This window comes from Equus caballus, chromosome 8 (assembly GCF_041296265.1).
Source record: "Equus caballus isolate H_3958 breed thoroughbred chromosome 8, TB-T2T, whole genome shotgun sequence".
NCBI classification, from domain to species: domain Eukaryota; kingdom Metazoa; phylum Chordata; class Mammalia; order Perissodactyla; family Equidae; genus Equus; species Equus caballus.
The window spans coordinates 76,152,105-76,178,348 of NC_091691.1; the positions used below are offsets into that span (position 1 = coordinate 76,152,105).

Consider the following 26,244-nt stretch of genomic DNA (forward strand, 5'->3'; position numbering starts at 1 on the left):
GACCGGTTCTCTAACCAGTCCATCAGAACCTATGTTCTAGCCACCATTCCCTGAAGCTTTTGTAATCAATGCAGACCGTAGTTGTCTCCTAAGAGGCCTAAAGGCTCTCCTCTGCCCACCAGACAATTTCTTGGACTAACTCTATTGGCGCTTCCACCTTGCCACCATGGTCCAAGTCAAGCAACAATTTTTCAACTGGTCTTTCTGCTTTCATTGTCTCCCTATAGTCTAGTCTCAACATGGCAGACAGACTGATCCTGTTAAAATATAAACCACATCATTCCACTCTCTTCTCAAAAATGTGTACTGGTTCCCCATTTCACTGTACTCCCTCACCCCCAATCATTCCTCCTTTGTTCACACAGTTCTAGGTGCCTAGGTTTCTTTGCTCTTTCTCCAACATGCTTGGCATCCTCCTAGCTTAGGACCTTCTCAGTGGCTGTTCCTACTGCTTGGGACTCTCCTCTGAATCAGCATGCTGAACTCTCTCACCTCCTTTTTACCTTTGTTGATTGTCGGCCAGACCGCTCTTTGCAATTCCACAACCTTCTCCCACCACAGCCTCCCCCAAGAATCTCAAACTCCCTTAACCTGCTGCATCTTTTCTTTATGTCCCAGAGCACTCACCCCGTTCTAGTACACTGCATCCCTCTGTTATTTATTATGCTGATAGTTCACTACCTGTCTCCTCCTGCTAAACTGCGAGCTCTGCAAGGGCGGAGATCTTTGCTCACTGATGTACTCAAGCACCTAAAGCAATGGCTGTCACAGAGCAGGCGCCTGACAAAGACTTCTTCAGTGTCGAAGGAATCTTGTGGCAAGCTTAAACCTAACAAGTCACATGTCCTCCTCATCACTGGTCATTGCCTTACACATGAGGCCCTCCAGTCAGCCATCTTTTCCTGTAATTGTCCCCATGTTGCATTGTGCTTTCTCTCCCCTGATCCAACCTCACTAAGCCTTACCTCCTTACTTCTTTAACTGAAATCTGGCTTTTCCCTCAGGACGGATTCCCCTGGAGCCTTTGAAAGGAGATGCTGCTCATTCTTTCTCACTCCACAGCCTTCGGGGTCTGGAGTGGGTTTGGCGTCCTCTTGGCTTTCCTTGGCTATTATTCCTCTACCTTTAAGCAAAAAGCTCTGCTCACATAAGGCTGAGCCCAGCTTCTCATCCTTGTAGCTGCCACCTACTGACTTCTAGGCTACTCTCCCATTTACTGCAGTATTTGACTCACAGTCTTTCTCTCCACCCCATGGCTTACCACCCTGGGTGCCTAGGAGGCCCATGTGTATGACCCGTCCTTGGCGTCAAGTCCATTAACTGGCTCAATCACACTGACTTTCATTCACATCCATATCACCTCAGTCCACCACTCATGGCCAAATCTAGCCCATGTTATCACCAAGATCTGCTCCACTTCTGACCTCTTCAGTATAACTATACTGCTCTCTAATCCAATCTCTATTCCTTCCACCATGCCAGTTCTCTGATCTCATCAAAATCCCCCTTTCCCTGACTCCACTGCGTGATCCTTTTCTTACAGTCTCCTGATTGTTCCCCTACTTTTTCAACTTAGCTTAGACACCAAGATCCATCACTGGCTACAAGCAGCCACTCTTATCTTCATGGATTTTTGTACCAGTTCATATGGCATAGTTCAAGAAAATTCGAAATAGTACAAAAAACCCCCAAGCCCTTACTTTACGTAAGAATGGAGATAACAATAATAACGAATTCCCAACATTTAAAGAATTGTTAAGAATAGAGTAAAGTCAAATCTTCAGGGTCCCGGTAATGGTAATCAGCTTTGTGCTATTGCCACACGGTGGTGCCGCCCTTGCTCAGCGCTGGGTGAACCTCACTGCTGTTTACGTGCCGTGGAGCTTCTGAGAGTGAATATGATGACTAACGTGCTGCTGTTTTACAAACTCCGCTGTAATAACTGAAAATATTTTCACATCCTACAACAATATCTCTCCAGCGCTCATTAAGCACTGGTTCTAGTGATAGTGCTGAAAAACACAGCCCCCAAAACAGAAACTTTGCAACAGAAGTTAGTTGTGATAAAACACTATGAAGAAGGCCAAACATCCACTATGATGCCTTGTGTTGTTAAATTAGGAATGAGCACTCTACAAAAAACTAAAGATAACGTAGGAAAAAATTAAAAAGAAATAGTAAAGTAAAAATAGGCTATAAGGCTGTACATTCATGCATCCCTGAAAAATAGGGCCTTTCCATTTTTTCCTATGGGAAAATTAGTCTTGAAGTATGAGTTTACACCATGAGATCACTTCAGGAACACATCTAACACACAAATGCAAATGCCTTCTGAATACAATATTTCCCCCACCTCTTCCCTGAAGCCTTCTCTGCCCATAGCCGTGCCTAAGCACGCAGCAAACAGCGTGGTGAGCATGAACATGGACTTACTTTGGAGCCAGACTGCCTGGGTATGAATCTCCCAGGTCCATAATTTTCTAGTCGTGTGGCTTTGGTAAGTTACCTAACCTCTCTGTGCACCAGTTTCCTCATCTAAAAAATTAGGATGACAACACTCCCTCCCTTAAAGGGTTGTTGTGAGGGTCAAATGAGTGAACACACCTAAGACACTTCAAACCCCACATGGCACTGAGTAAACACCATGTAAGTATAGCTATGGCTGTAGTCATCTTCATCACCACCACCTTCCCATCAACCCTTGATGATACCCACAAGACTAACTTATTGCACAGGGTTAAAAAAAATAAGGTGCTCCTTTATTCATAGTATATGAATTACTCATAGCATATGCAGTGGTTACTCAAAGGACACGTAGTGGTGTGAAGATATTACTCGTTCTCTTGCTATTTTCTTGTGGAAAACTGTCAGAACCCTTCTTCATCCCAGTTCTGTGTACCTATACAGTGTACAGAAGGTGATATTTAAAGAGCCTTTTCTAGCGCAAGTACTGGGTAAGTGGCATGATTCTGAGTAGAGCCTGCTCAGACACTAGTACTTACGTCGAGGGATAGATACCGCAGTACGTGTTTCCTTTGCCAGTCTTACCTTCAGCCTGTCTTTGGGCAGGGCAACAACCCCTTGCTTGATGATTTCCAGGACCCGTTCCACTGACAGCTCAGCTCCAGCCTGTAGCAACCTTGAGCTAAAGAAGGTGATCACCTGGAATGTAAAGAGTTATTTTTTTAAACAAGCAAATGCATGAGATTATTTTCAGTAGATGCCTTTCTCACATGGTAGCCAAACTATCATAATTTTATTTTTTAGAGTGACCTGGCTTTTAACTCACTAGCTCTCCTAAATGCAGTCCTCCCTATACAAGGGTTTGATGGCCGAATCAGAGCCAATCCCTGAGTATTCAGGGCTGACTATCCATTCTGTGAATTAACTAGGCTTCTGCTCTGCTCTTTCTTGTGCTATCTCACCTTGCGTTTTTACTTCAATTAGAAAGCAGCAGCCATCAGAAGGTGGGAAGAAAAAGCTCAAGTTTAAAACCTGTCAATACTGAGGCTTAACAGTAACTCTCAAAGGCTTAATAAGAAAGGAACGGGACGATAATGGTTAAAATGATGTTTTAGGAAATCATTTAAAAATCACAATGTTAATAAACCAAGAAGACTGTAGATACCTTTTTAGTCAAGAAAATAACAAGTGTTTACAGTCAGACATGCAAAAATATAAAAACATCTGTTTTTAAATAAAAGTTGAATGTTTTTATTTTATATTAAATTACTAACATTTGCAAACATTTTAATAAATTTTCATCCAAGGTTACTCTCCTAAATGTTAGTATTTATTATAATTAATAATATAATTAATATTATAAATATTAATATTGTTCAAGAGTACAATAACTTTTCTCCTAACCATTCTAGTGGAATGTGCACAATACGACACAAATGCTACTGAAATACTTTTATTCTAGAAAGGAAAGGAACCCAGGTAGAACAAGGGCCCTAACAGCTTCTGCCTTGAGAGACTGTGGCAATGAGTGAAGACAGGCAGCCGATGGCTGCTGAGTCCAGATAAATAATTTATCTCGGGCAGTCTGCTGGTACCAGCTCCTTTGCAAGTTGCTTATTTCGTCAATGACAGGTTGGTTTTTCAGCATCTGCCTACGGGTCTCGTTTTTCCAAAGCCAGATTTTAAGCTCTTTTTGGGAATTCTGGGATAAAATTTTGTTCATACAGTTTAGACACAGCATGCACTCAAAATGATTTTTTCAATTGATTTTTATAATACAGTGACTAAGTCTCTGAAGACAGATACACATAAATAGAAAACATACTGCAATAGTTTAGTTAAATCTAGATATCATAACCATTATAATGTGCATTACAATAAACCTTAAGTGAATGAAAAAGTGAGGGTACCCACACCAAGCCCTTCAAGAAGAGGAACTCCTCCTCTCTCCTCCCCAGGACTCTTGGACTACAGTAGCTGACACAGAGACCTGGCAGGTTGTCCACGCCAATATTAAGAACTAGTAAAACTAAACCTCTTTATTTGTAGATGAATAAATAAAACGTCTAATATTTTGTTCCCATACTTCTATGGACTGTCGTTTCAATCTCTGGAGTATGTGCAAGCTCTAGGGTATGTGTATCCATCCACTCTGGAGATTGCTGATCAAGATAAAAACGCATCTAATCAAAGCTAAGCGGAACACACAGTATTCAAATACAGACACTACAAACCCACATGAGAGACAGTGCTTACATGACACATCATCAAAGAACAAAGTAACCCAATGATAGTCTAGCTTTGTTCACTCTGCGGCCTAAATGGACTTGCCTCTCAGGCACAAGGAACTCCCATTTCCAGGAGAGCTGCAAAGCAGGCTGGTGACTCAGTTTCTAAGTAAATTCCTTTTTCAAACTGGCTCTCATTTGTTTATTTTAAAGCTGACATTCTAATGTTTTTGCATTCAAACTCACACCACTTTAGAAAATGATACAACTACCACTTCCAGAAGGGTATGTTCCAGATGTTCAAAAAGGAAGGGAACGAACATCTACTCATGTTTATTATGGGCCGTGTGCTCTACATATACCATTAATTAATTCTCACAACAATCCTACGAGGCTGATAAAATCTCTGTCCTACAGACGACTCAATAGGATCAGAGGGAGATGCTGGGGCAGGGTTAGCCAGGTCAGTATAAGGCGTAGGATTGGAACCCAGACGTTTCTTCTACTTCATCATGTTGTCCCCAGCAATTCTTCTGTAACAAAAGGCTTAGTTTTCTTAATAGAAAATACTTGAGGCGAAAGGTGTAAGTTGTTTAGCCCCAAAGTTCATTTGCAACACTAGCAAAGCACGCAAAACAATTCATTCAAAGACACAAACCTGTATTTCCTACTTCTAGGTTAGAATTTTGCACACAATAGTAAATTTCATGATGATGACTATAAGAGATATGTAGCTTTCATCAACTTCCATAGCAACCATCAAAACTGTTAAAATAGATAACGTTTTTCCCTCTGAAAATGTTTGCACACAACATAGCTGATAATCGAAAAAATTTAAAGTGAAACCTTTGGGTAAAACGGGAATGAATGACACGTTAGTGTAACTCAAAGGCAAGATATAGATCAAATATGTATACAGTCACGTGCCACATAACGACAATTCAGTTAACAACAGACTGCATATACGATGGTAGTCCCATAAGATTAATATCATTTAGCCTAGGTGTATTGTAGACTATACCACCTAGGTTTGTGTAAGCACTGTAGGGGAGGAAGAAATTTTCCTCTACCCTTCTAGATTCTTCTGGCTTATCTAAGAATTAAATTGACATGACACATTAATAGGAGAAAAACAAACAAAAGTTTAATAACATGTATACATGGGAGAAGCCCAGGAAAACTGAATGACTCGCCAAAATGGCCAAAGCCCTCACCTTAAATACCATCCTTGGCTAAAGACAAAAGGAGATGTTGGGGGTGAGGAGAGTCAGGGACTCAAAGGGAAGAAGGCAATTCACAGGTAGGTGAAAAGGAGCAAATGTTTGGAAAACAAGTATTTGTTTGGCCACACAGAAACAGAAGAACCCAGAGAAGCACAACAAACAGGCTTTTCTAGCGTCCTCCCTGTCTACCACCTAGTTCATGTGATGCTTGCTTGAGGAGACAGGTTTTCTTTATCTGAATTCTTTTAGGCAGATGAGGGGGAGGTAACAAGAAAAACTTTGAGTCTGCTGTTTCTTAAAAATAATCAGCCTAAAATAATCCTCATGTTAAAGAGACACATTTTGGGGTGGCAAATTTTGTTCCCCTTCAGTACACTCTATGATGTTTGCACAACGATGAAATCACCTAACAATGTATTTCTCAGAAGAAACCCCATTGTTAAGCCATGCATGACTGTAATTAAATAGATCACACAACATGGTAGTGTAGACTGTGAACTGCTCTAAGTCAGAAGGCCTGGTTTGGGTCTTGCCTCTGACACTTACTAGTAATGTGACTTGTGAGACACCCAACTTCTTCCAGATGCAGCATCATACAGTGGTTGAGAGCACTTACTAGGTGTTAGATGCTCTCCTTATAGACTTAGCCAGGTTAACTTCGCTAAGCCTCAGTTTCCTGATCTATGAATGAGGACAAATAGAATGCCTGCCTCATGGAGTTGTTAAAATTAAGTAAAGTTAATACCTGCAAAGTACAAAGAGAAAGGAACAATGCCTGGCACATGGCAAGTGCTCACGAAATGTCAGCTACTAACGTTATTATTAGGTGTATTCTCAGTATCTTAATTTATGAAATGAAACAGTTGCCCTATCTACCACATAGGAAACAATTATAACACATGTGAAAGTAGTTTTTTAAGGATGAAACCCATGCGTGTTACTACTACCAACAATCCATCCAATCAATAACACTTCTTTGTAGTTATATGTGTATATATTATGCCTCACATAGGTGAAAAATTTGTTAAGAACTAAGTTTGGTGGCAAAGGTCACCTTACCGAAACCAGACAGGACTAGCAAGTGACATCTACTGAAAGTAAATCCCAGGAAAGCCTGTAGGTTAAAAACAACATGATCACCACTGGTTTAATACATTTCTGAGGGTCAACTAAAACCTCTTCTATTTTTACTTGATGAATTTATGCATAACTCTTCTCTTTCAAAAAATTTATATTAGTTTTACGATTTTCAGAAAAATTAAACAATATGAGATGGAGGAAGTCTTCATGTTTTCTTTTTTTTGCAGAGGAAGATTCACACCAAGCTAACATCTCTTGCCAATCTTCCTCCATTTTTCTCCCCTCCTAAAGCCCTGATAAATAGTTGTGTATAGTTGTAAGCTCTTCTGGTTCTTCTGTGTGAGCCATGGCATGGCTACTGACAGACGAGTGTGCCGAACTTTAACTGCTAGGCCATCAGGGCTGGCTCAGAAAGGCTAAACTTCGTCAAATGCTTTTTCTACAGGTGTTAAGATGATCATATGATTTTTCTTCCTTAGTCTGCTAATGTGGTGAATTACATTAATTAGTTTTTGAATGATGAAGCAAACCTGAATTCTTGGGATACATGCCAATTGATCATGCTGTATTATTCTTTGGATATATTGCTAGATTCAATTTGCTAACATTTTGTCAAGGATTTTTGCACCTATATCCATTAGCAACATTGATTCATGATTTTCTTTTCTTGTAATGTCTTTGCCTGGTATTGGTATTAGGGTAATAATGTCCTCATAAAATGAGTTGTGAAGAATGTTTTCTTCTTCTATTATTTGGTGGAGTTTGTACTGAAGTAGTATTATTTATTTCTTAAAAGTTCAGCAGAATTCAAGGGTGAAGCCATGTAGGCCTGGAGTTTTCATTGGAAAATTTTTAAGTACTAATTCAATATCTATTAAAGATATAGAACTATTCAGATTATCTATTTCTTTGTGAGTAAGCTTTGAAAGTTTGTGCCTTTCAAGGAATTTGTCAATTTCATCTAAGTTGTCAAATTTAGTGCCAGAGACTTATTCACAGTATTCCCCTACTATCCTTTCAATATCCCCGCTATCATTTCTGATATTGGTAATTTGTGTCCTCTTTTTTCCTCTTGATTAGTTTGGCTACAGATTTATTAATTTTATAGTCATCTCTGCGACCCCCTCCCTGCCCCCCCCATCACATGCTTTTGGTATCATTGATTGTCTCCATTTCTTTTTCAGTTTCATTGATTTTTGCTCTTATCTTTATTATTTCCTACCTTCTCCTTGCTTTGGGTTTAATTTATTCTTCTTTTTCTAGTTCCTTAATGTGGAATCTTATCATCGATTTAAGACCTTTCTTCTTTTCTAATAGAAGCATTTAATGCTATTAATTTCCCTCAAAGCTTTAGCTGTGTCCCACAAATTTTCATATATTGCATTTTCGTTTTTGCTCACTTTAAAATATGTCCTATTTCCTTTCTGACCTCCTCTCTTTGACTTGTAGGTGTACTGTTCAATTTCCAAACATTTGGAGTATTTTCCAGATATCTTTTTTATTGATTTCTAGTTTCTAATTTCACTGTGGTTAAAGAACATACTCTATATGATTTCAAGTATTTTAAATTTGTTGAGGTTTGTGTTATGGCCCCAAATACGGTCCATCTCAGTGAATGTTCCATGTGCACTGATGTTGTTGGGTGGAATATTCTATGAATGTCAATTAAATCAAGTAGGTTATAATATTATTTGAGTAATATTATTTGAGTCTTCTATATCACTACTAATTTTCTGTCCATTTATTTTATCAGTTACTGAGAAAGAAGTCTTGACTTCTCCAATATAATTATGTCTTTGTCTATTTCTCCTTGAATTCTACCAGTTTTTGCTTCATGCATTTTGAAGCTCTGTTGTTAGCTACACACACATTTGGGACTGTTACGTCTTCTTGCTGAATTGACCTCTTTATCATTACATGGTGTCCTTCTTTATCTCTGGTAACATTCCTTCTTCTGAAATCTATTTTGCTGTTAATATAGTCACTCCAGCTTTCTTTTTACTTTTTTCCTTTTTCTTCTCCCCAAAGCCCCCCAGTACATAGTCGTATATTCTAGTTGTGAGTGTCTCTGGTTGTGCTACGTGGGACGGCACCTCAGCATGGCTTGATGAGCAGTTTCATGTCCACGCTCAGGATCCAAACCAATGAAACCCTGGGCTGCTGAAGCGGAGCATGCAAACTTAACCACTCTGCCACAGGGCTGGCCCCCCAGTTTTCTTTTAATTAGTGCTTGCATGATAAAACTTCTTTCATTCTTTTACTCTTTTTTTTTTTTCTGAGGAAGACTGGCCCTGAACTAACATCCATGCCCATCTTCCTCTACTTTATCTGTGGGATGCCTGCCACAGCATGGCTTGCCAAGCAGTGCCATGTCTGCACCCAGGATCCGAACCAGTGAACCCTGGGCCGCTGAAGCTGAACATGAGCACTTAACTGCTGCACCACCAGGCCAGCCCCACTTTTAGTTTATTTATATCTTTATATTTAAAGTGAGTTTCTTACAGACAGCACATAGTTAGATTTTACTTTTTATCCAATCTGAAAATTTCTGTCTTTTAATTGAGGCTTTTAATGTAATGACTGACAGTGGTTGGATTTAAATCTACCACATTGCTTGTTGATTCTGTTGGCTTCATTATTATTTATTCTGTTTTCCCTGCCTGCCCTTGGATTGAGTATAATTCATCATTCTACTTTATCTCTATCTTCAGCTTAATAATTATACCTCCATTTCTTTTGTGTGTGTGGTTGGCCTAGAGTTTACAACATAAATCTTTTTTTTAATAGATTTTTTCTTTTTATTTATTTGTTTTATTAAAGATCAGCATCTGAGCTAACATTTATTGCCGATCTTTTTTTTTTTCTTCTTTTCCTCAAAGCCCACCAGTACATAGTTGTATATTCCAGTTGTAGGTCCTTCTGGCTCTGCTATGTGGGACGCTGCCTCAGCGTGGCTTGATGAGTGGTGCTAGGTCCACACCCAGGATCCAAACCAGAGAAACCCTGGGCTGCCAAAGCAGAGTGTGCCAACTTAACCACTCAGCCACAGGGCCGGCCTCTACCGTACACATCTTTAATTTATCAGTCTACTTTCAACTAATATTATACATTTTACATTGTCAAGAATTGTGAAGAGTCTGAAATTTTATCCTACTTGCAAATTAATAAGTTAGTCAGTCATAATTTCACAGATGCTGGAAGATGGAGATTACTGGGTCAGTGATGAAGGACAGTTTGTTAGTCACAGCAACAGCAGTGACCAGAGCATTAGCATTTTTGCACTGGTTCCCCAAGCCCGAGTATGTACAAGAGTGATTTGAAGAGGGCCAGATGACCCCTGCACATGCAGTAGGTTATATTATAGGAATAGAACTCTGAGCTTGGGGAATCCAAATCTTTTATAATGGTCAGTAAGCATGCCTATCTTTTGCTCAAGAGGGAGATACAGACACTGGCCCCATCCTAGCCTTATGTTCTCTTTGCCTAGAACACTCTAATCCCCGATATCATGGCTCACTTTCAACTTCCTCTTAGCTCACGTGCATCTTCTCAGAGACGCCTTCTCTGACTGCGCTCTTTACAACTGCAATTTCCCACCTCTACTTCAACTCGCACTCATCATTCCTTTTTCTTTTTCTTTTTTTGCTTTAGCCACTAGGTAGATGTTGATGTCATTTATTGAGATAAGGAAGAAAAAGTTGATTCATTTTCTGTTTAATTTTTTTCAGAAAATAAAGAATTCTGACTTGACCTCGTTCAATACTTGTGGGACTGTCACATAAGCAACTGAATGCACTAGTCTAGAGCTCAGAAAGGATGGTTAGGTCTGGAAATACACGAAAGCTAATGCGAATTTTACACTGTCTAGAGTTAAAAATAGTTCTTGCCTTTCCCTCACACGACAGCTACTGCTCATTGCTTCTGTTCTCTACTTATATTCAACCATGAAATGTCTTCCACGTTGTCCCTCGTTTGGCGTGGTAATTCTATTCTGTCCTGCTGCTTACTTCAGCCAGATCGTAACATCTTATGAGTTAGACGGGAGGGATATGTACCAGTGGCTAACAGAAATTTGGCCACTTGAAAAACACGTGTCTAACTCCTTGTGCAGAAGTTTAAAGTGCTCCAAGGTTAGTCACTCCTGTCTCAGATATTCAACACTGCGGAATGTCTTAATGAAAACATCAACTCTCAACTCCCTGTCAGCTGAAAATCACAGTGCATTCATAGTCTCCTCCACTAATACTTTTCAAGGTTAACTCCATGAAAGAAGCAACAGCAAAGGCTTGCTTAAGCCAAAATTTCAGGGGCATTTGGGGGGGGGAAGGAGAAGGTAAAGGGCTGAAAGAGGCAAAAAGTAGAGATGTTATTTATATCTTTATCAGGGCATTCTTTTCAAATTATGTAAAAGGAGTTCAGAACGTTTTTGAATGAATTTCAGTGTGCCCAGCACTATTTTGAGTGGCAGTATTCAACAAAAAGTTGTTGGAAAACTTGTTTGCGTGGACTCCTACTTACATCTATTCAAGTGAATGCTGAAAACATGGAGTTTATAATGAGAAGACTTGGACTCAAGGCCTGGCTGAATGACTTACCAGCTAAGTGAGTGACCTTGAGCCAACCATTTCGCCTCTCAAGCCCTGCTCTGCTCCCTCACAGAGAGGACTTAAGGGTCAAATAAGATAATACTTATGCAAATAATCCGCAAAGATAAAGCCTTATGCAAATATGTGATCTTTACCTAAGACGATGATTCTTAGGCTGGAATTTGTGTTAAAATCACCTAGAAACCTTCTCTCAGTATCTTGGTTTTCTTGTCTGTGAAGTGGGACAATAACTTACTTTACTGGTTTAAGAAGAATAAAAGAGAGAATGCATATAAGGGTACTTAGCCTCATTCCTAGCACTTACTAGGCGCTGAAAAAGATTCAGGCATTTATTTATTTAGTTTTAAGAACTGTGTAACAGCATATAGCCAATATAGCCAAATGTTTACCCTCAGTAGATTTTTCCCTGACACAGTTGAAGTGTCAGTAAGTGGCTCATTCTTTTGACAATGACAGGAAAGTCAGCATTGGATGCAAGTCCAATTTAACACCGTGCTTTTGTTTCCACGTGGTTACACACTGTGTGATAGACAGTGAGGTCCTCTCTATTTCCTCACCTTCCCTCTGCTTTTTGCTTCTGCCAAAGGAGCCTAAGTTTCAAATGGATGTAGTTTAAGTCTTTTGCATGGTTCCCATGTGTCCCTCCAAAAAATAATATGGTCCTCCAGAGATATTTTTAAGGATGTCAGTAGCCTGGTTCCTCAGAAGGATCCTCATTTTCACCATTGGTAGAATAAAGATCAATGCAACATCATTAGAAGTGATTCTGAAGGAGAAAGTAAACAGCAAAATCTCCAGGTTTGTGGATATGATCACAAGTTTTCAGGCAGTAAATAGACAAACGAATGAGAAACTGGAGGGACATTTAGTGAAAGGGTAAAGCAGGAATGATGATTACAAACACAGGCTTTACCATCCAACCGCCTATGTGTGAGTTCTGGCTCTGTGACTTTCTCAATGTGTGATCGGGAGCAAGTTAAATCTTTCTAAGCCTGTCTCTTTATCTGTAAATTGAAAATTAAAATGAACTGTATCTCACAGGTTAGGTTTTCACTGAAGATTAAGTGAGATAATGCATGTAAATGCTTAGCAAGTATGCAATAAAAGCTAGTAATGATGATGAAGAAATGAATAAAAAAGGAACAAAGGTTTTTGATGTGTTTAAACAAACATTTAAAGCCAAATAATCCAAACTACGTGTTATAACGAGATGGCCTATCACCTATTACGATTATGACCACGGAAAAAAGAAACTCTGGGATAGTCTTTTGTCAGAAACACAAAGAAAATATTGGCTATTACGAAGAAAGATATTGGGACTGAAACAGAAAACATCTTCCCTCAATAGATTACCTGACAGATATTGTGTAAAGTTCAAGTGACTATCCTTAAAAAAAAAAAAGGATGAAAGAAAAACAGGAAGGAACAAAGAAAGAAATCGGAATCAGAGGTCCAGAGAAAGACAAAAGTTCCAGCAGAACGGACAGAGGCTTGCCTAAGGGCAGACTAAGATGATCAGGATGATGCAGATTAGAGATATAAAGGCTGAAAAAGGACATACTGGATATTTCCAGAATTCAAAGATCTGGATAAATCTTGGAAAACCAGGAATATCTCCTACTCCAGAATTTGAAAAAGATACATTTATAAACAAATGCAAGAAAATATTATTTTAGCATTGCAATGCCATTCTAGGGTGATATTCTGAGACCCAATTATACGTCAAGAGACTCGAGACTACAATAGGTCACACTTGGCATCAGATTAATTTAAAAGGAGAAAAGGACAGGAAAAAGAGCATGCCAATAGCATGGCCACAGGCTTTTCCTCTGGGAATCCTTACAGGAGTCTCAGAGCTAGTCTTTGGACCTTCAGGTGTCAGCTCACATGCGAGAGAATGAGACTAATGTGTGCAGATGCAACAGCCACCCTAGCTTAGAAGCCAGTCCCAAACAGAAACTAATACCCCTTGTGACAGTCTCAGCATTTAGATCCCTGAAAAGGACATGACTGGTTATAAGAGTTTTCTTATGCAGGGAAGCCCAAAGTTATGGCTTCCTACCAGGTATTTATAGTTCATTCCTAGTCCTTCCAGTCCAGACTCAACTTCCCAATCAAATTTCATTTTATTGTATCATACTAGGTAACACAGCTGATATTCCATCTTCATCAGATTTCCCAGGAACAGAGCCAGAAGCAGCTTAACCCAAGGCCAATTTCTCATATAAAAGAGGAATGGGTTTTGTTAAACTTTTACTCAGCATAATGATTCTTAAATTTACTTTTCTTTTTTTCTCTCCAAAGCCCCCCAGTACACAGCTGTATATATTTTAGTTCTGGGTCCTTCCACTTGTGGTGCGTGGGACGCTGCCTCAGTGTGACCTGAGGGGCAGTGTCATGTCCGCACCTAGGATTTGAACCAGTGAAACCCTGGCTGGCCGAAGCAGAGTGCGTGAACTCAACCACTCGGCTATAGGGCTGGCCCTGGCATAATGACTCTTAAACTCAGTATTTTATTCCCAAAAATGATACTAGCAAGAAACTAGAAATGAATTTGGACAATCCATGAACAGGCTGGCTAGAAGTGGCTTTTTGGAAATAAGTAGCTAGCCTATAAAGTTTCCCTTCAAAGAGAAAAAGAATTTCCTCTCAACATTGTAATCCGTAAGCCTGCTACAAAGAATACACTATTATAGGGCCGGCACTGTGGCCCAGGGGTTAAGTTCGTGTGCTGCACTTCGGCGGCCTGGGGTTCGCTGGTTTTGATCCTGGGCCTGGACCTGCACACTGCTCATCAAGCCATGCTGTGGTGGCATCCCACATAGAAGAACTAGAAGGACTTACAACTAGGATAAACAACTATGTACTAGCGCTTTGGGGAGAAACAAAAAAGGGCGCAGATTGGCAACAGATGTTAGTTCAAGGCCAATCTTCCTCACCAAAAAGCATTAAAAAAAATCTTAAAAAAAGACTAGAAATGTCAAGTCTAACTCAAAGAAATAAACATGCTCATTTGAAATGGTGTTTCTGCTTTTTTTTTTTGTGATGAAGATCAGCCCTGAGTTAACCACTGCCAATCCTCCTCTTTTTGCTGAGGAAGACTGGCCCTGAGCTAACATCCATGCCCATCTTCCTCTATTTTATATGTGGGATGCCTCCCACGGCATGGTGTGCCAAGTGGTGCCATGTCTCCACCCAGGATCCGAACCAGTGAACCCTGGGCCGCCGAGAAGTGGAACATGTAAACTTAACTGCTGTGCCACCGGGCCGGCCCCGGTGTTTCTGCTTTATCCAGATTGCAACGATGACAACTGTACTCAACTGCCTCAGTTCTGTTAATGAAATCTAAATGATATTGATATTAGTTTAGGAGAATGATAAGAGGGTACATGGCAAAATATTTTGCTACAGTTACAACTCTTGGGTATATACTTGAAGCAACTTAAGGAAAGCCCATGAAAACACCAATTAATCTGACAGCAAAGAGTTTTAATTTTTATTTTTGTTTACCAGCAACCATTACATGGCAGTGATATGGAGCAAATCAAAGAATGGATTTGCAACACTATGCATAGTTGCAGTTAAATTCATGTGTAACTGTGGATTCCAGAGTATTCAGCAGTTGACAGGTCCTATGTGTTAAGAGTCCAGAATGGGACACAGGTTATAGCCCAAAGCTGATTTCAATTAAGTACCAAACAAGTACATAAGACTCTACCAGGATGAGCAAAAAATTATCCTACTTTGGTTACATTGGCTTTGGTAAATTGGTAAATTTGGTTATTTGACCAAAACTGGCAAATTGGCTTAGGAGAATGTGGAGAAGTTCTTAAATATCTTAAATTTGATCAGCATCCATGTATATATCTATGTATTGCTGCTACCCTGAAAGATAACAGGTAGTTTCCGCTTTAGAAGCTATTCTCACCTTCTCATCCCCCCCGGCTTTACCGAGCCTCTTTCTACCTCAGCTTTTGAATTCTCACAGATAGGCGTATGGACCCCAGGCAGGTGCCTGGAGTACTCTTATCTGAGGACACTGAGCAGTCCAAGAAACAAAACTTAGTGATACTGACAGTAGAAGGCTCAAAAGGAAATGGCCATCTGACTAACAGGAGTTTCATAGAGAGGAGACAAAGAGAAGACACTAAAGAAGAAATAACTAAAATGAATATTAGATAGTTCTGAGCATGAGCTCTAGACTCAAAGGATCCTCCAAGTGCCCAATACAATTAACCAGGCACAGCAAACCAAGACATTTCAGAACACAAGGATACAGAGATCAGAAAAGGCTCCAAAGACAACAAGTCACGTATACGGAGAGAAGAAAAACATTTTCAGACATGAGAAATTAAAAAATAAAAAAATCTATCTCACATATACCTTTTCCCCTAGAAAGCTACTGTAGTGTATGCTCCACCAACATGAAGCGCTAAGGCAAGAAAGAGGAATAGGAGCCACAATCTACCACAGGAGGTACGCGAAGGAAATTCCCAGGAAGATGCTGCAGCTGGGCAGGAGAACCAGAGCAACACCAGGCTGTGGCAGGAAGCAGGTCTCCAAGAAGACAATGGAACTGAAAATTTTACCTGACCTGTTTGACCATTTTGAGAGGAATTTTAGAGTTCTGTCAGAAAGCCTTCAGCTGTGCCAGTGAATGGATATTTGCAACACATAACCAAGAAAGGCCTATTCTCTAGAATATATAAAGAATGTGCAGGGCCAGCCCGGTGGCATAGTGGTTAAGTTTGCATGCTTCACTTTGACGGCCTGGGGTTCACAAGTTTGGATCTCAGGGGTGGACCTAGCACTGCTTGTCAAGCCATGCTGTGGTGGCATCCCACATAAAATAGAAGATTGGCACAGACTGTCAGCAAAAATTTTCCTCAAGCAAAAACAGGAGGATTGGGAAGAGATGTTAGCTCAGGGCCAATCTTCCTCAAACACACAAAAAGAACTTGCACAAAGATAAATAACTCAATAGAAAAACTGGCAAAGACTTGAATAGGAACTTTGCAGAAGAGGAAATCTGAATGGGAAAAAAAGCCATATGAAACATGCTCATCCTCGTTGGTAATCAAGGAATTATAAATTAAAACAATAATGAAATGCCATTACAAAACTGACAAAACAAAAGGTTCATGAGGACGTGAAGCAATAGGAATTCTCATACACCAAGGTCAGAGAGCAAAATGGTCCACCCCGTGGAAAACAGTTTAGTATGAATTACATTAACCAACAATCCCACCACTGGGTGCACATGCGCTTACCTATGATGGAAATTATATATATATACACATATATATGTATATATACACACTTGTGTGATAATTCAATTATTGCATGTCTTGCTAAAGAAAAGTAACATAAGGAAAGATGTTGGCTCTTCAGTTTACTTTTGTGCCTGGCACTGTGAATCAGATTGGCTACGCAAATATTTCTGGACTCAAACTGAATTGAAAAAACACTAATACAGCAAAAGAAAATTCAGCAAAAAAAATTTTTAAAAAGGAAAGGAAGCAAAAGTTCATAGACCTCTGAAAAATGTTCAACCACACTCGTAATTAAAGAAATAAAAATTAAAATAATAACAAAATGTCATTTTTGATGTAAAAATACAAATATTAAAATAATTTTAATATAGTTATGTGCTGCTTAACGGTGGGGATATGTTCTGAGAAATACATCACTAGGCGATTCCGTCGTTGTGCGAACATCATAGACTGCACTTTCACAGACGCAGATGGTCTAGCCCACGACACACCTAGGCTCTACGGTACTAACTGTATGGGACCAGCGTTGTATCTGTGGTCTGCTGCTGATTGAAACGTCGTCATGTGGTAAAGGACCACACTCAAGGCTGCAGGACTGTAATGAGACAGGCCGTCCCACAGATCAGCTGTGGAAGTACAAGATGACATGCAGGTGCAGAAACTGTACAATGCTTCTGGGAAGCAATCTGGCAGCATGTGTTGGGTCTTGAGAATACAGATACCCTGTCACAGTAGAAACTAGTAAAATTCCAGTTCTGAGACTATACCAAAAACATAACTAAAAAAGGTGAGAGAAGATTTATTTATAATCTGTTCATTAATTATGAAATAATATATCGGAAACAACCAAAATGTGCAATAATGGGATAATGGTTAAATATACTTTAGGGTATCTACAATAGAGTTTATACAGATATTAAAATGTGAGATTTTCAAAGAACTGATGATAACACAGAAAAATGCTGATGATCTAAATGTTAAGTAAAAATGGCAGAATGCTGAACTGTATAAAATAAGAAGACCAGCTCTGGCGGCCTAGTGGTTAAGATTCAGCACTCTTATTGCCGCGGCCTGGGTTCATTTCCTGGTCAAGAACCACACCATCTGTCTGTCGGGTGTCATACGGTAGCTGCTGTGTGTTGCTGTGATGCTGAAAGCTATGTCACCAGTACTTCAAACACCAGCAGGGTCACCCATGGTGGACAGGTTTCACTGGAGCTTCCAGACTAAGACAGACTAGGAAGAAGGACTTGGCCACCCACTTACAAAAGAAATTGGCCATGGAAACCCTACGAATAGCAGTGGAGCATTGTTTGATGGAGTGCTGGAAGATGAGAGGATGGAGCACAAAGACTGCTCTGCTGTACACAGGGCCACTAGGAGTTGGAATTGACTCGACAGCACTAACAACAATAAAATAAAGTATGATCTCAATTCTATTGAATATATATGTGTGTATATGTATATAATACAGAATCGAATGTATTGAATATAATACACATACTGAATGCAACTACTGTTATAGCAGAACAGACAGCAAATATAGTTAATGTTGAAGGAAGGGATTCTAACTATTGTAGTTTTTATCAAGGTTTGTTAAACTTTCTCTGCTTTAATATTTAAAAAAGAATTATAATAAATCTTTCCATTTACACTTACCAGATCAATATTCTGCATTATATCCTGAAATGAAGGATGAGTTCGAAATTGTTCAAAGAGATCCCGTTTGTAGAGCAGTGCATACACCAAGTTTGGATTGTGGTGAAGAGAATTTGTCAGGCAGGAATTGATGATCTCCAACATCATCCGAATCACTTCTTCAATGACATTTAGGTCTTGTGCCTGATAAAGAAAGAAAACCCCACACAGAGTCAGTGTATTTCTCCTTAACACAGAATTCATCGGAACGAGAGTAGCTGCTTTAAAATTATAACAGCATTGGAAAGGTCATGAAAAAGAAAAGATTATTTTTGTTAAGAATCTTTAGAGTCAGGTTTATCAGTTACTAAAAGATTTGAGTTAAAATCGTCTGAACGTACTATGGTGATAGTTCGGAATTTCACATAATAAATTATAGACTTGCAACCTAGAAGACAATTTGGAGCTTACTCACCCCTCATTTAATAGATCTTGGTTCATATTCTCATCACTGTATCATCCTAAATCATAGGACTTCCACAATGCAAAGTGGTGGTAGGGTCTTACCAAGTCCAAGAAAAGCACCTAATTTAGTAAATACGATCTCATTTCTCTACACTGTCATTTCAGTCTTTATAGTGTATTGTCTCTTTTTCCTCAGAGTCAACGGTCTTTGGGAATCTGAACATGGAATAGCTGTAAGATAGTAAAACTCAAAGTAAGCTACTAACAAATCTCTTGGAAGAAAGAAAAATGGAAAGAACAAAAATACAGGTAAATACAATAGACTTTCTTTCTTCTCTTGAGTTTTCTAAATTATGTTTGACAGTTGAAGCAAAAATTATAACATAGTCTGATGTGGTTCTCAAAGCGTGTAAAGGAGCATCTACGACAATTATATTATAAACCAGGGAGGTGACAGGGACCTCAGCGGGGGAAGGTTTCTACATCCCACTTGAATTGGTAAAATGTTAACACTATTGAACAATGACAAGTTATGTATGTATAATGTCTAGAGCAATTCTACACAAGGGGATAGACACAAAAATACTATAGATATATCAAAATGGAATTCTAAGAAAATGTTCAAGTACCTACAGGAAGAGAAGAAAACAAGACTGACAGATGAAAAACAGGTAACAAACAGAAAGCAGAAAGTAAAATGGTAGACTTAAGCTCTAATATACCAATTAAATAATTGCAAATGGCCTAAATACAATAATTAAAACCCAAAGACTGGCAAAATGGGTAAAAAAAACATGACTCAACTATATGCTATCTACAAGAAACTTCAAATATAACTTATTTCAAATATAGTTAGGTTAAAAGTATAAGGATGGAAAAAGATATACTATGCAAATAAATATTAATCAAAAGAAAGCAGAACTGGCTATATTAAGATCAGATAAAGTAGATGTCAAAGACTGCATGGCCTGCAAAGCAAAAAATATTTACTATCTGACCCCTTACACAAAAAGTTTACCACCCCTGGTCTAGCAGACAAAAAAGTATGCTTATTTCCATACAATTTACCTTCACCTGTATTGTCTTAAGTACAGTGTCTAGCATTCAATCAAAATTTACGAGACAATGGGGCTGGCCCCGTGGCCGAGTGGTTAAGTTCGCGCACTCCACTGCAGGCGGCCCAGCGTTTCGTTGGTTCAAATCCTGGGTGCGGACATGGCACTGCTCATCAAACCACGCTGAGGCAGCATCTCACATGCCACAACTAGAAGGACCCACAACGAAGAATATACAACTATGTACTGGGGGGCTTTGGGGAGAAAAAGGAAAAAAACCAAAATCTTTAAAAAAAAAACTTAAAAAAATTTAGGAGACAAACAAAAAAGCAAGTTAAAAACAACCCATGTCCAAGAGACAAAGTAATCAGCAGAATCAGACTCAGAGATACAGATACTAAAAACATCAAACAGGGAATTTAAAAAACTATGATCTACAAAATCTACTATGAGTTTGCACATGATTGAACTAATTAGGAATTTCCGCAGAGCCAAAACCTATAAAAAGTGATAAATGGAAAGGCTAGAATTTTAAAAATCTATCGTAATAGCAGTGGAGAATGCCTAGATGGGCGCAACAGCAGACTTGACAGAATCTTGATGAGAAAATGGCTAAGGATTTCCTAAAAATAATGAAAGAATCAAACCACCAATCCAAAAAGATCAGAGAATACCCCCAAAGTCAGCCCCAAACAAAAAACAACAAATACACACACACACTTTGGTATGTCATATTCAAACCACTGAAAACCAAAGATAAGGAGAAAATCTTGAAGGCAGCCAGAGGAAAAAATATATTAAATACAGAGACACAAAGATAAAAATTACAGAAACTACGTGAGAATCTGAGCCAACCTAAATGGAGTGGCATCACTAAAGTGCTAAAATAAGAAGAGTCAAACAAGAATTCCATAACTCGGAAAAATATCTTTCAAATATGAAGGTAAAACAAAGACTTTTCCAGACTAAAGTAAGCTGAGATAATAGATGACCCGTACACCTGCACTATAAGAGATGTTAAAGGAATTTCTTCAGACAGAAGAAAAATGAAACCAGACAGAACTGCCGATCTACACAAGGAAATAAAGATATTTTAATAATTCTAAAAGAAAACTGACTTTAAAAGCAAAATAGTGGCAATGTATTACAGGTTTATTGCATATGTAAAATATATAAAATACAACCTTCTCCTAGTAATGGGTACTCAATTTATTTCCAGTTTCTGTGTTTCTCTGAACAAGGCTACAATAATCGTCTTGGTAGATCTGTTCTTACATTTGGATACTTTTACTTTTCTGGGAAAGATTCCAGGAGAGGAACTGCTGAAAACGTCCTATTTGTAATGTTAATAGATGTTGCCAAATTGTTGCTTATGGAGCAATGACGAGACATTTACCCTGACAATGTAGGAAAGCTCTTGTCCTCATTTTCTCACCAACAGGTTTAATTCTTTTTGATATTCACTGCCTGAAAGATTCATCACTTTTTGATTGAGTTATGTCAAAATTGCCCATATGATTGAGGATTTATCAATTCCTCAAGTGATTCATATATTCAAAGTGACTATAGGTTCATGATTGCCATCTTTTTAAAAACATTTATCATTATGTATTGTTTCTCTTTATGCATAGTTTGTATTTTTAAAGTGTGTGTTTTACGGATATTAATATTGTTTTACCATCTTCATTTTGTTTAGCATTTACCTGGTTTATCTTCCTCCAGCCTTTAATTTTCAAACTTTCTGTGTTACTGAAAACATAATAGTTAAGAAGCAAATATATACCTAGGTTTTATAATTTTTAAATCTAACCTGTCTCTGACTTGTGAGTTTAATTCACTTATATTTATTGTTATTATTGGTATCACTGGATTTATTCCTCCCATCTCATTTTGTGACTTTTCTATCAGTTATCTATTGCTGTGTAACAAACTACATGGAAGCTTAACAGCTTAGAATAGCAATAATTATGTGTTTTACTAACAATTTGGGCTGGCTTGCTGAGAACACCTCTCCTCTGCTCCACGTGGCTTCAGCTTGACTTGGGGTTGGAGGATCTACTTTTATGACAGCTCACATGGCTGCCAGGCTGGTGCTGGCAGGGAGCTGGGGTGGGGTCGTTGATCCTTCTGGGCTGTGTGAGCTCTCTCACAGCATGATGGTGCCAAGAAATCTGATTTTGACAATCCCTTAGTGTCACTACTAATAATGCCATACTCTAATGGTTGAGGAGTAGCAAAGTTCTAGAAGACTATTTGGGGCTGGAGATATTGTTATGGTCATTTTTGGAAAATATGATCTGCCACACTTCTGTTTACTATCCTTTATCTATAGTTCACCTCTTCCAATCTTGTCTTCCTTTTCCAGCCTCTGTTGAATTAATAAGGCTTTTCACTAACCTGGCCTCTCCTTTTCCCCTCTATTGGTTTGTGGGCTAAAGATAGTACTTCTCTTCTTGTAGGGGTAGCCCTTAAAATTTTAACATACACATCCAACTTTAAAAATACTGTTACCCATCTCGTGAACAAGATCCAAGGAGGTTAACATACTTTCACTCCACCTTGAACAGTAATCTCTGATCCTCTTCTTCTTTCCTTTTTGTTTAGGTTTGCTTAGGTATTTAATTTCATCTTTAAAAAAGACCCATAAGTTGTTTCTTAAAAAGACAATGGTTAACTAAATTTACATATTCATTTCGGGGCACCTTGTTTCTTCCATTCCACTTCTCTACAGATCCACTTTTCTTCTACTAGAAGCACATCCTTTAGTAGTGCTTTCAGTGAGGTCTATGGATAACAAACTCTTCTAGTTTTTGTATGGTTGAAATATGTCTTTATTTTGCATTCATTCTTACCTTAAATTTTATCTGGGTATAGAATTCTAGTTATTTTCTCCTGCACTTTAAAGATACTGGTTCATTTTATTCTGGCACCTATTTTTGCCATTCAGAAGTATTTTGTAAATATAACTACTGTTCCCCTGTAGATAATCCATCTGTTTTTTTGATAGCTTTCAAGATTTTCTTTTCAGCCATTAACACTCATCAGTTTCACAACCATGTGTCTAGGTGTTGATCTATCTTTATTTATCCTGCTTAGTATTCAGAGTGCACTTTTTATCTGACATCCTAGTCTCATAAAATAATTTGGACAATTTTTTTCTCATTATTCTCTTCTAATTACTAACCCTCTTTAATAGCGCCTGGTTTAAAACTTATTTTGTCTACTGAGCTTTCAATTTTTTTTTTTTCTTTTTTAAAGATTGGCACCTGAGCTAACAACTGTTGCCAATCTTTTTTTTTTTTGTTTTTCTGCTTTTTCTCTCCAAATCCCCCCAGCACATAGTTGTGTATTTTTAGTTGTGGCATGTGGGACACCACCTCAACGTGGCCTGATGAGCAGCGCCATGTCTGCGCCCAGGATCCGAACCAGCAAAACCCTGGGCTGCCGAAGCAGAGTGCATGAACTTAACCACTTGGCCACAGGGCCAGCCCCTGAGCTTTCAATTTTAAAGACTATATTTTTCATTTTTAAGCTTTCTAATTAACTAGTTCTTTCTCACAGTCATGTTATTTCATTTATCCTTGATTTCATAATTATTTATTCTTTATATTATTCCTTCATTTATCTTTGAGGATACTAAAAATACCTATTGTAGAGTATTTTCAAAATTATTCTATTAATTTTCCATTCTGTTCGGATAAACTTACCTTAACTACGATCGTGACTATGTTAGCTGCCTTTCTTAGTACTGTTAGATTTCAGCATGTATTTCAGAATTTTGTTCACGCTGGCTCATCTAACGTGGTTTAATCCCCCCAAGTCCACAGGTCACACAGCAGCTTCCTAGAGCTCTCAGTCTGAAACTAATCTCATAACGGGTGTCTCAGGGCTCTTGCCCTGCAGTCACACTGAAGACACCCAGTACAGGCAGGGTCTGTCACTGAGCCAGTATCAGTTGGGCTCAAAATCCCCATTGAGAGGCTGGTTGTGTGTCCTCCCTGCTCCCTAGACATAGAACTCAGCCGTTATTAGCAACTTCATTCAGGCTCTTTCAATAAGAGATGCATCTCAGCTCGCAGTTTCCAGCAGGGAACATGGCACCAGTGTGCTGCTCTCACCTTGGCACTCAGGGGCTGCATCTGCAGTAGCTGAGCTACCAGCCGCTCCTGCCTCCTTCCAGACCTGAAGCCCAGCAGACTCACTGCCTCAGACCCTGCTCTCTGCTTCGAGTGCCTTTTCCATTTCTGCTCCATCGAGAAATATCTACCCCATTTTTAGGTCTGGCTATGTGTTCTCTCTTGTTATGGTCTGTCTATTACTGTTACGTTGGGCGAGCAATGGGAGGGGGTTAGGCCTCCTAACTGGGAACTGACAACACAATCCCCGCCAGAGTTCTCTCAATTATACTTTCATCTCATTTTGGTCCTTGAATGAGTCGAGGAGGAGAAGGAGACTTCAAGTTTCAGAATTCTCTCTCAAAGTCATTTAAGGGCATCCAATGAGACAGTATGACTACTTCAGTAATAAAAGTAAAAATATTAGCTTTCTATAGAATTTTATGTTCATAAATATATCATACACCCATTTATGTTAAGTATAAGCCCTAATATATTAAACTTACATTTCAAAAATGTATTACCTGTTGATAGCTGACAATTTCTGCTTTCAAACACATTGATAGTTTGTTTTCAATGTTTTAAGAATAATTTTCTGAAATGAGCAGGGTAATATACCCAACCCCCAAATAGGTGCTTGCTCATTTTAACCTAAACTAAAACACTGACCATTTATTTTATTCTCAAGCCAGGTAAAATATAAACTGGAAACCTTACATCAATAAGCATGCTCTGCATTCAGTGTCACTCTGCATCAATCATCTGACTGAAAGCTCTTCAAGAGTTATACTAACCCTCTTTTATTTCAAGGAGTTGCAGAGTATTTTACTTAACTCCTCTTATACTGTTTCTGTGACAAGTTAAGGTCTAGTTCTAATGCTATGTTTTATAGATTATTTTCAACTGCAGACTTATAAACTGAATGAGAAGAACATAAAGTTTCCAGCATTACCCAAATTGACGGAAAATACACTGGGAAGTTACAGCAAAGACATTTTATATGATATCATACTTTGCTGGACTGTCACACTAGAAAGTACTTTTTATATTTTAATGTTGTAAAACTATTAGGAGAAAAACGAGAAATTAAACAATTTAGAAATTTAAAAGTTTAAATTAAGAGGTAGTTGATAACAATTTTCTGTCAACACCTATTTTAACATGTAACACTGTAAATGATTGAGGTTATTAAAGTTTCAATATAAAGACCTCCTGCCCAACCCAAGCCAACTATTCTGTTTATGAGATACGGTCAGTTTCCTTCCTGGTTATATCCAGGGTAAAATTCAAAATACTTAACAACTGCTAGTCCTGCTAGATGTGGGCTGCACACAACCCAGGAAGTCCTACGGCCTGCACCTGCTGGATGTCAGTCATCGTCATTCCTGCAAGGACTTTCAACGGGATTATTTCTTGAGAAATAAAATGAGGTTTCCTTGAATTCAGTATCTACATTAATCGATTGTATTATGTTCCAAAAATGTACCAAGAATTTCTACATACACTATTTTATTCAATTCAGCAATTCTTTAGCTTAATACTGAGCAATTCAGTTATGATATATCCATCTTTCATCTATCAAGAGAGCTTAGAATTTGATTAATTATAAAATCATAAGACACACTCAGAAGTTATATATAAGGCACTTCCTTTAATGCTAGAATCTCTTCTATAATATTCATACCAAGTGGTCAACCAACTTATCCTCGAACACAGAAAACTTTGAGAGGCTCCTGTTTCATTATTTCTTTGCAGTTACAGAAAACTATTACAGCTCAGCAGAAGTCCATCACCATAGTACTCCTACTACGGTAGGAGTCTTCACTGATCTTCATTCTATGCCGTTGCCATGCTATCACTTTCTCCTCAAACCCACTAGAAACTTCAACTATCCCTCAATATAACCTGGTTTAAAGCCTTCTCATCATCCTATTTACGTTCTGCCAGATGCTCACTGTTTGGACTGTTTTGATCATAAAAGTAACTCTGTATATATAATTACCTCTGTTAAAACACAGTACATAAATGTACTTCAACTAATCCATTTCCATTTTTAAGTGGCAACAGTTCTCTGTTAACCACTGTTTTAATCAGCCT

At 38.6% G+C, this 26,244-nt stretch overlaps 1 protein-coding gene across 19 annotated transcripts in view; it reads right to left on the reverse strand.

The window, feature by feature from the left end:
- Nucleotides 1-26,244, reverse strand: part of DYM (dymeclin) — a 359,439-nt gene that overhangs the window by 51,930 nt on the left and 281,265 nt on the right. For 18 of the 19 annotated variants that reach the window (XM_023647788.2, XM_070221038.1, XM_070221046.1 and 15 more), the window contains 2 exons: nt 18,534-18,716; nt 3,049-3,162 (listed from right to left, as the gene is read on the reverse strand). In XM_023647788.2, the coding sequence (XP_023503556.1) occupies nt 3,049-3,162; nt 18,534-18,716 (297 nt within the window). Of the gene's footprint in view, nt 1-2,742; nt 2,900-3,048; nt 3,163-18,533; nt 18,717-26,244 lie in introns of those variants that run through there. The other variant, XM_023647791.2, reaches the window with a different exon arrangement.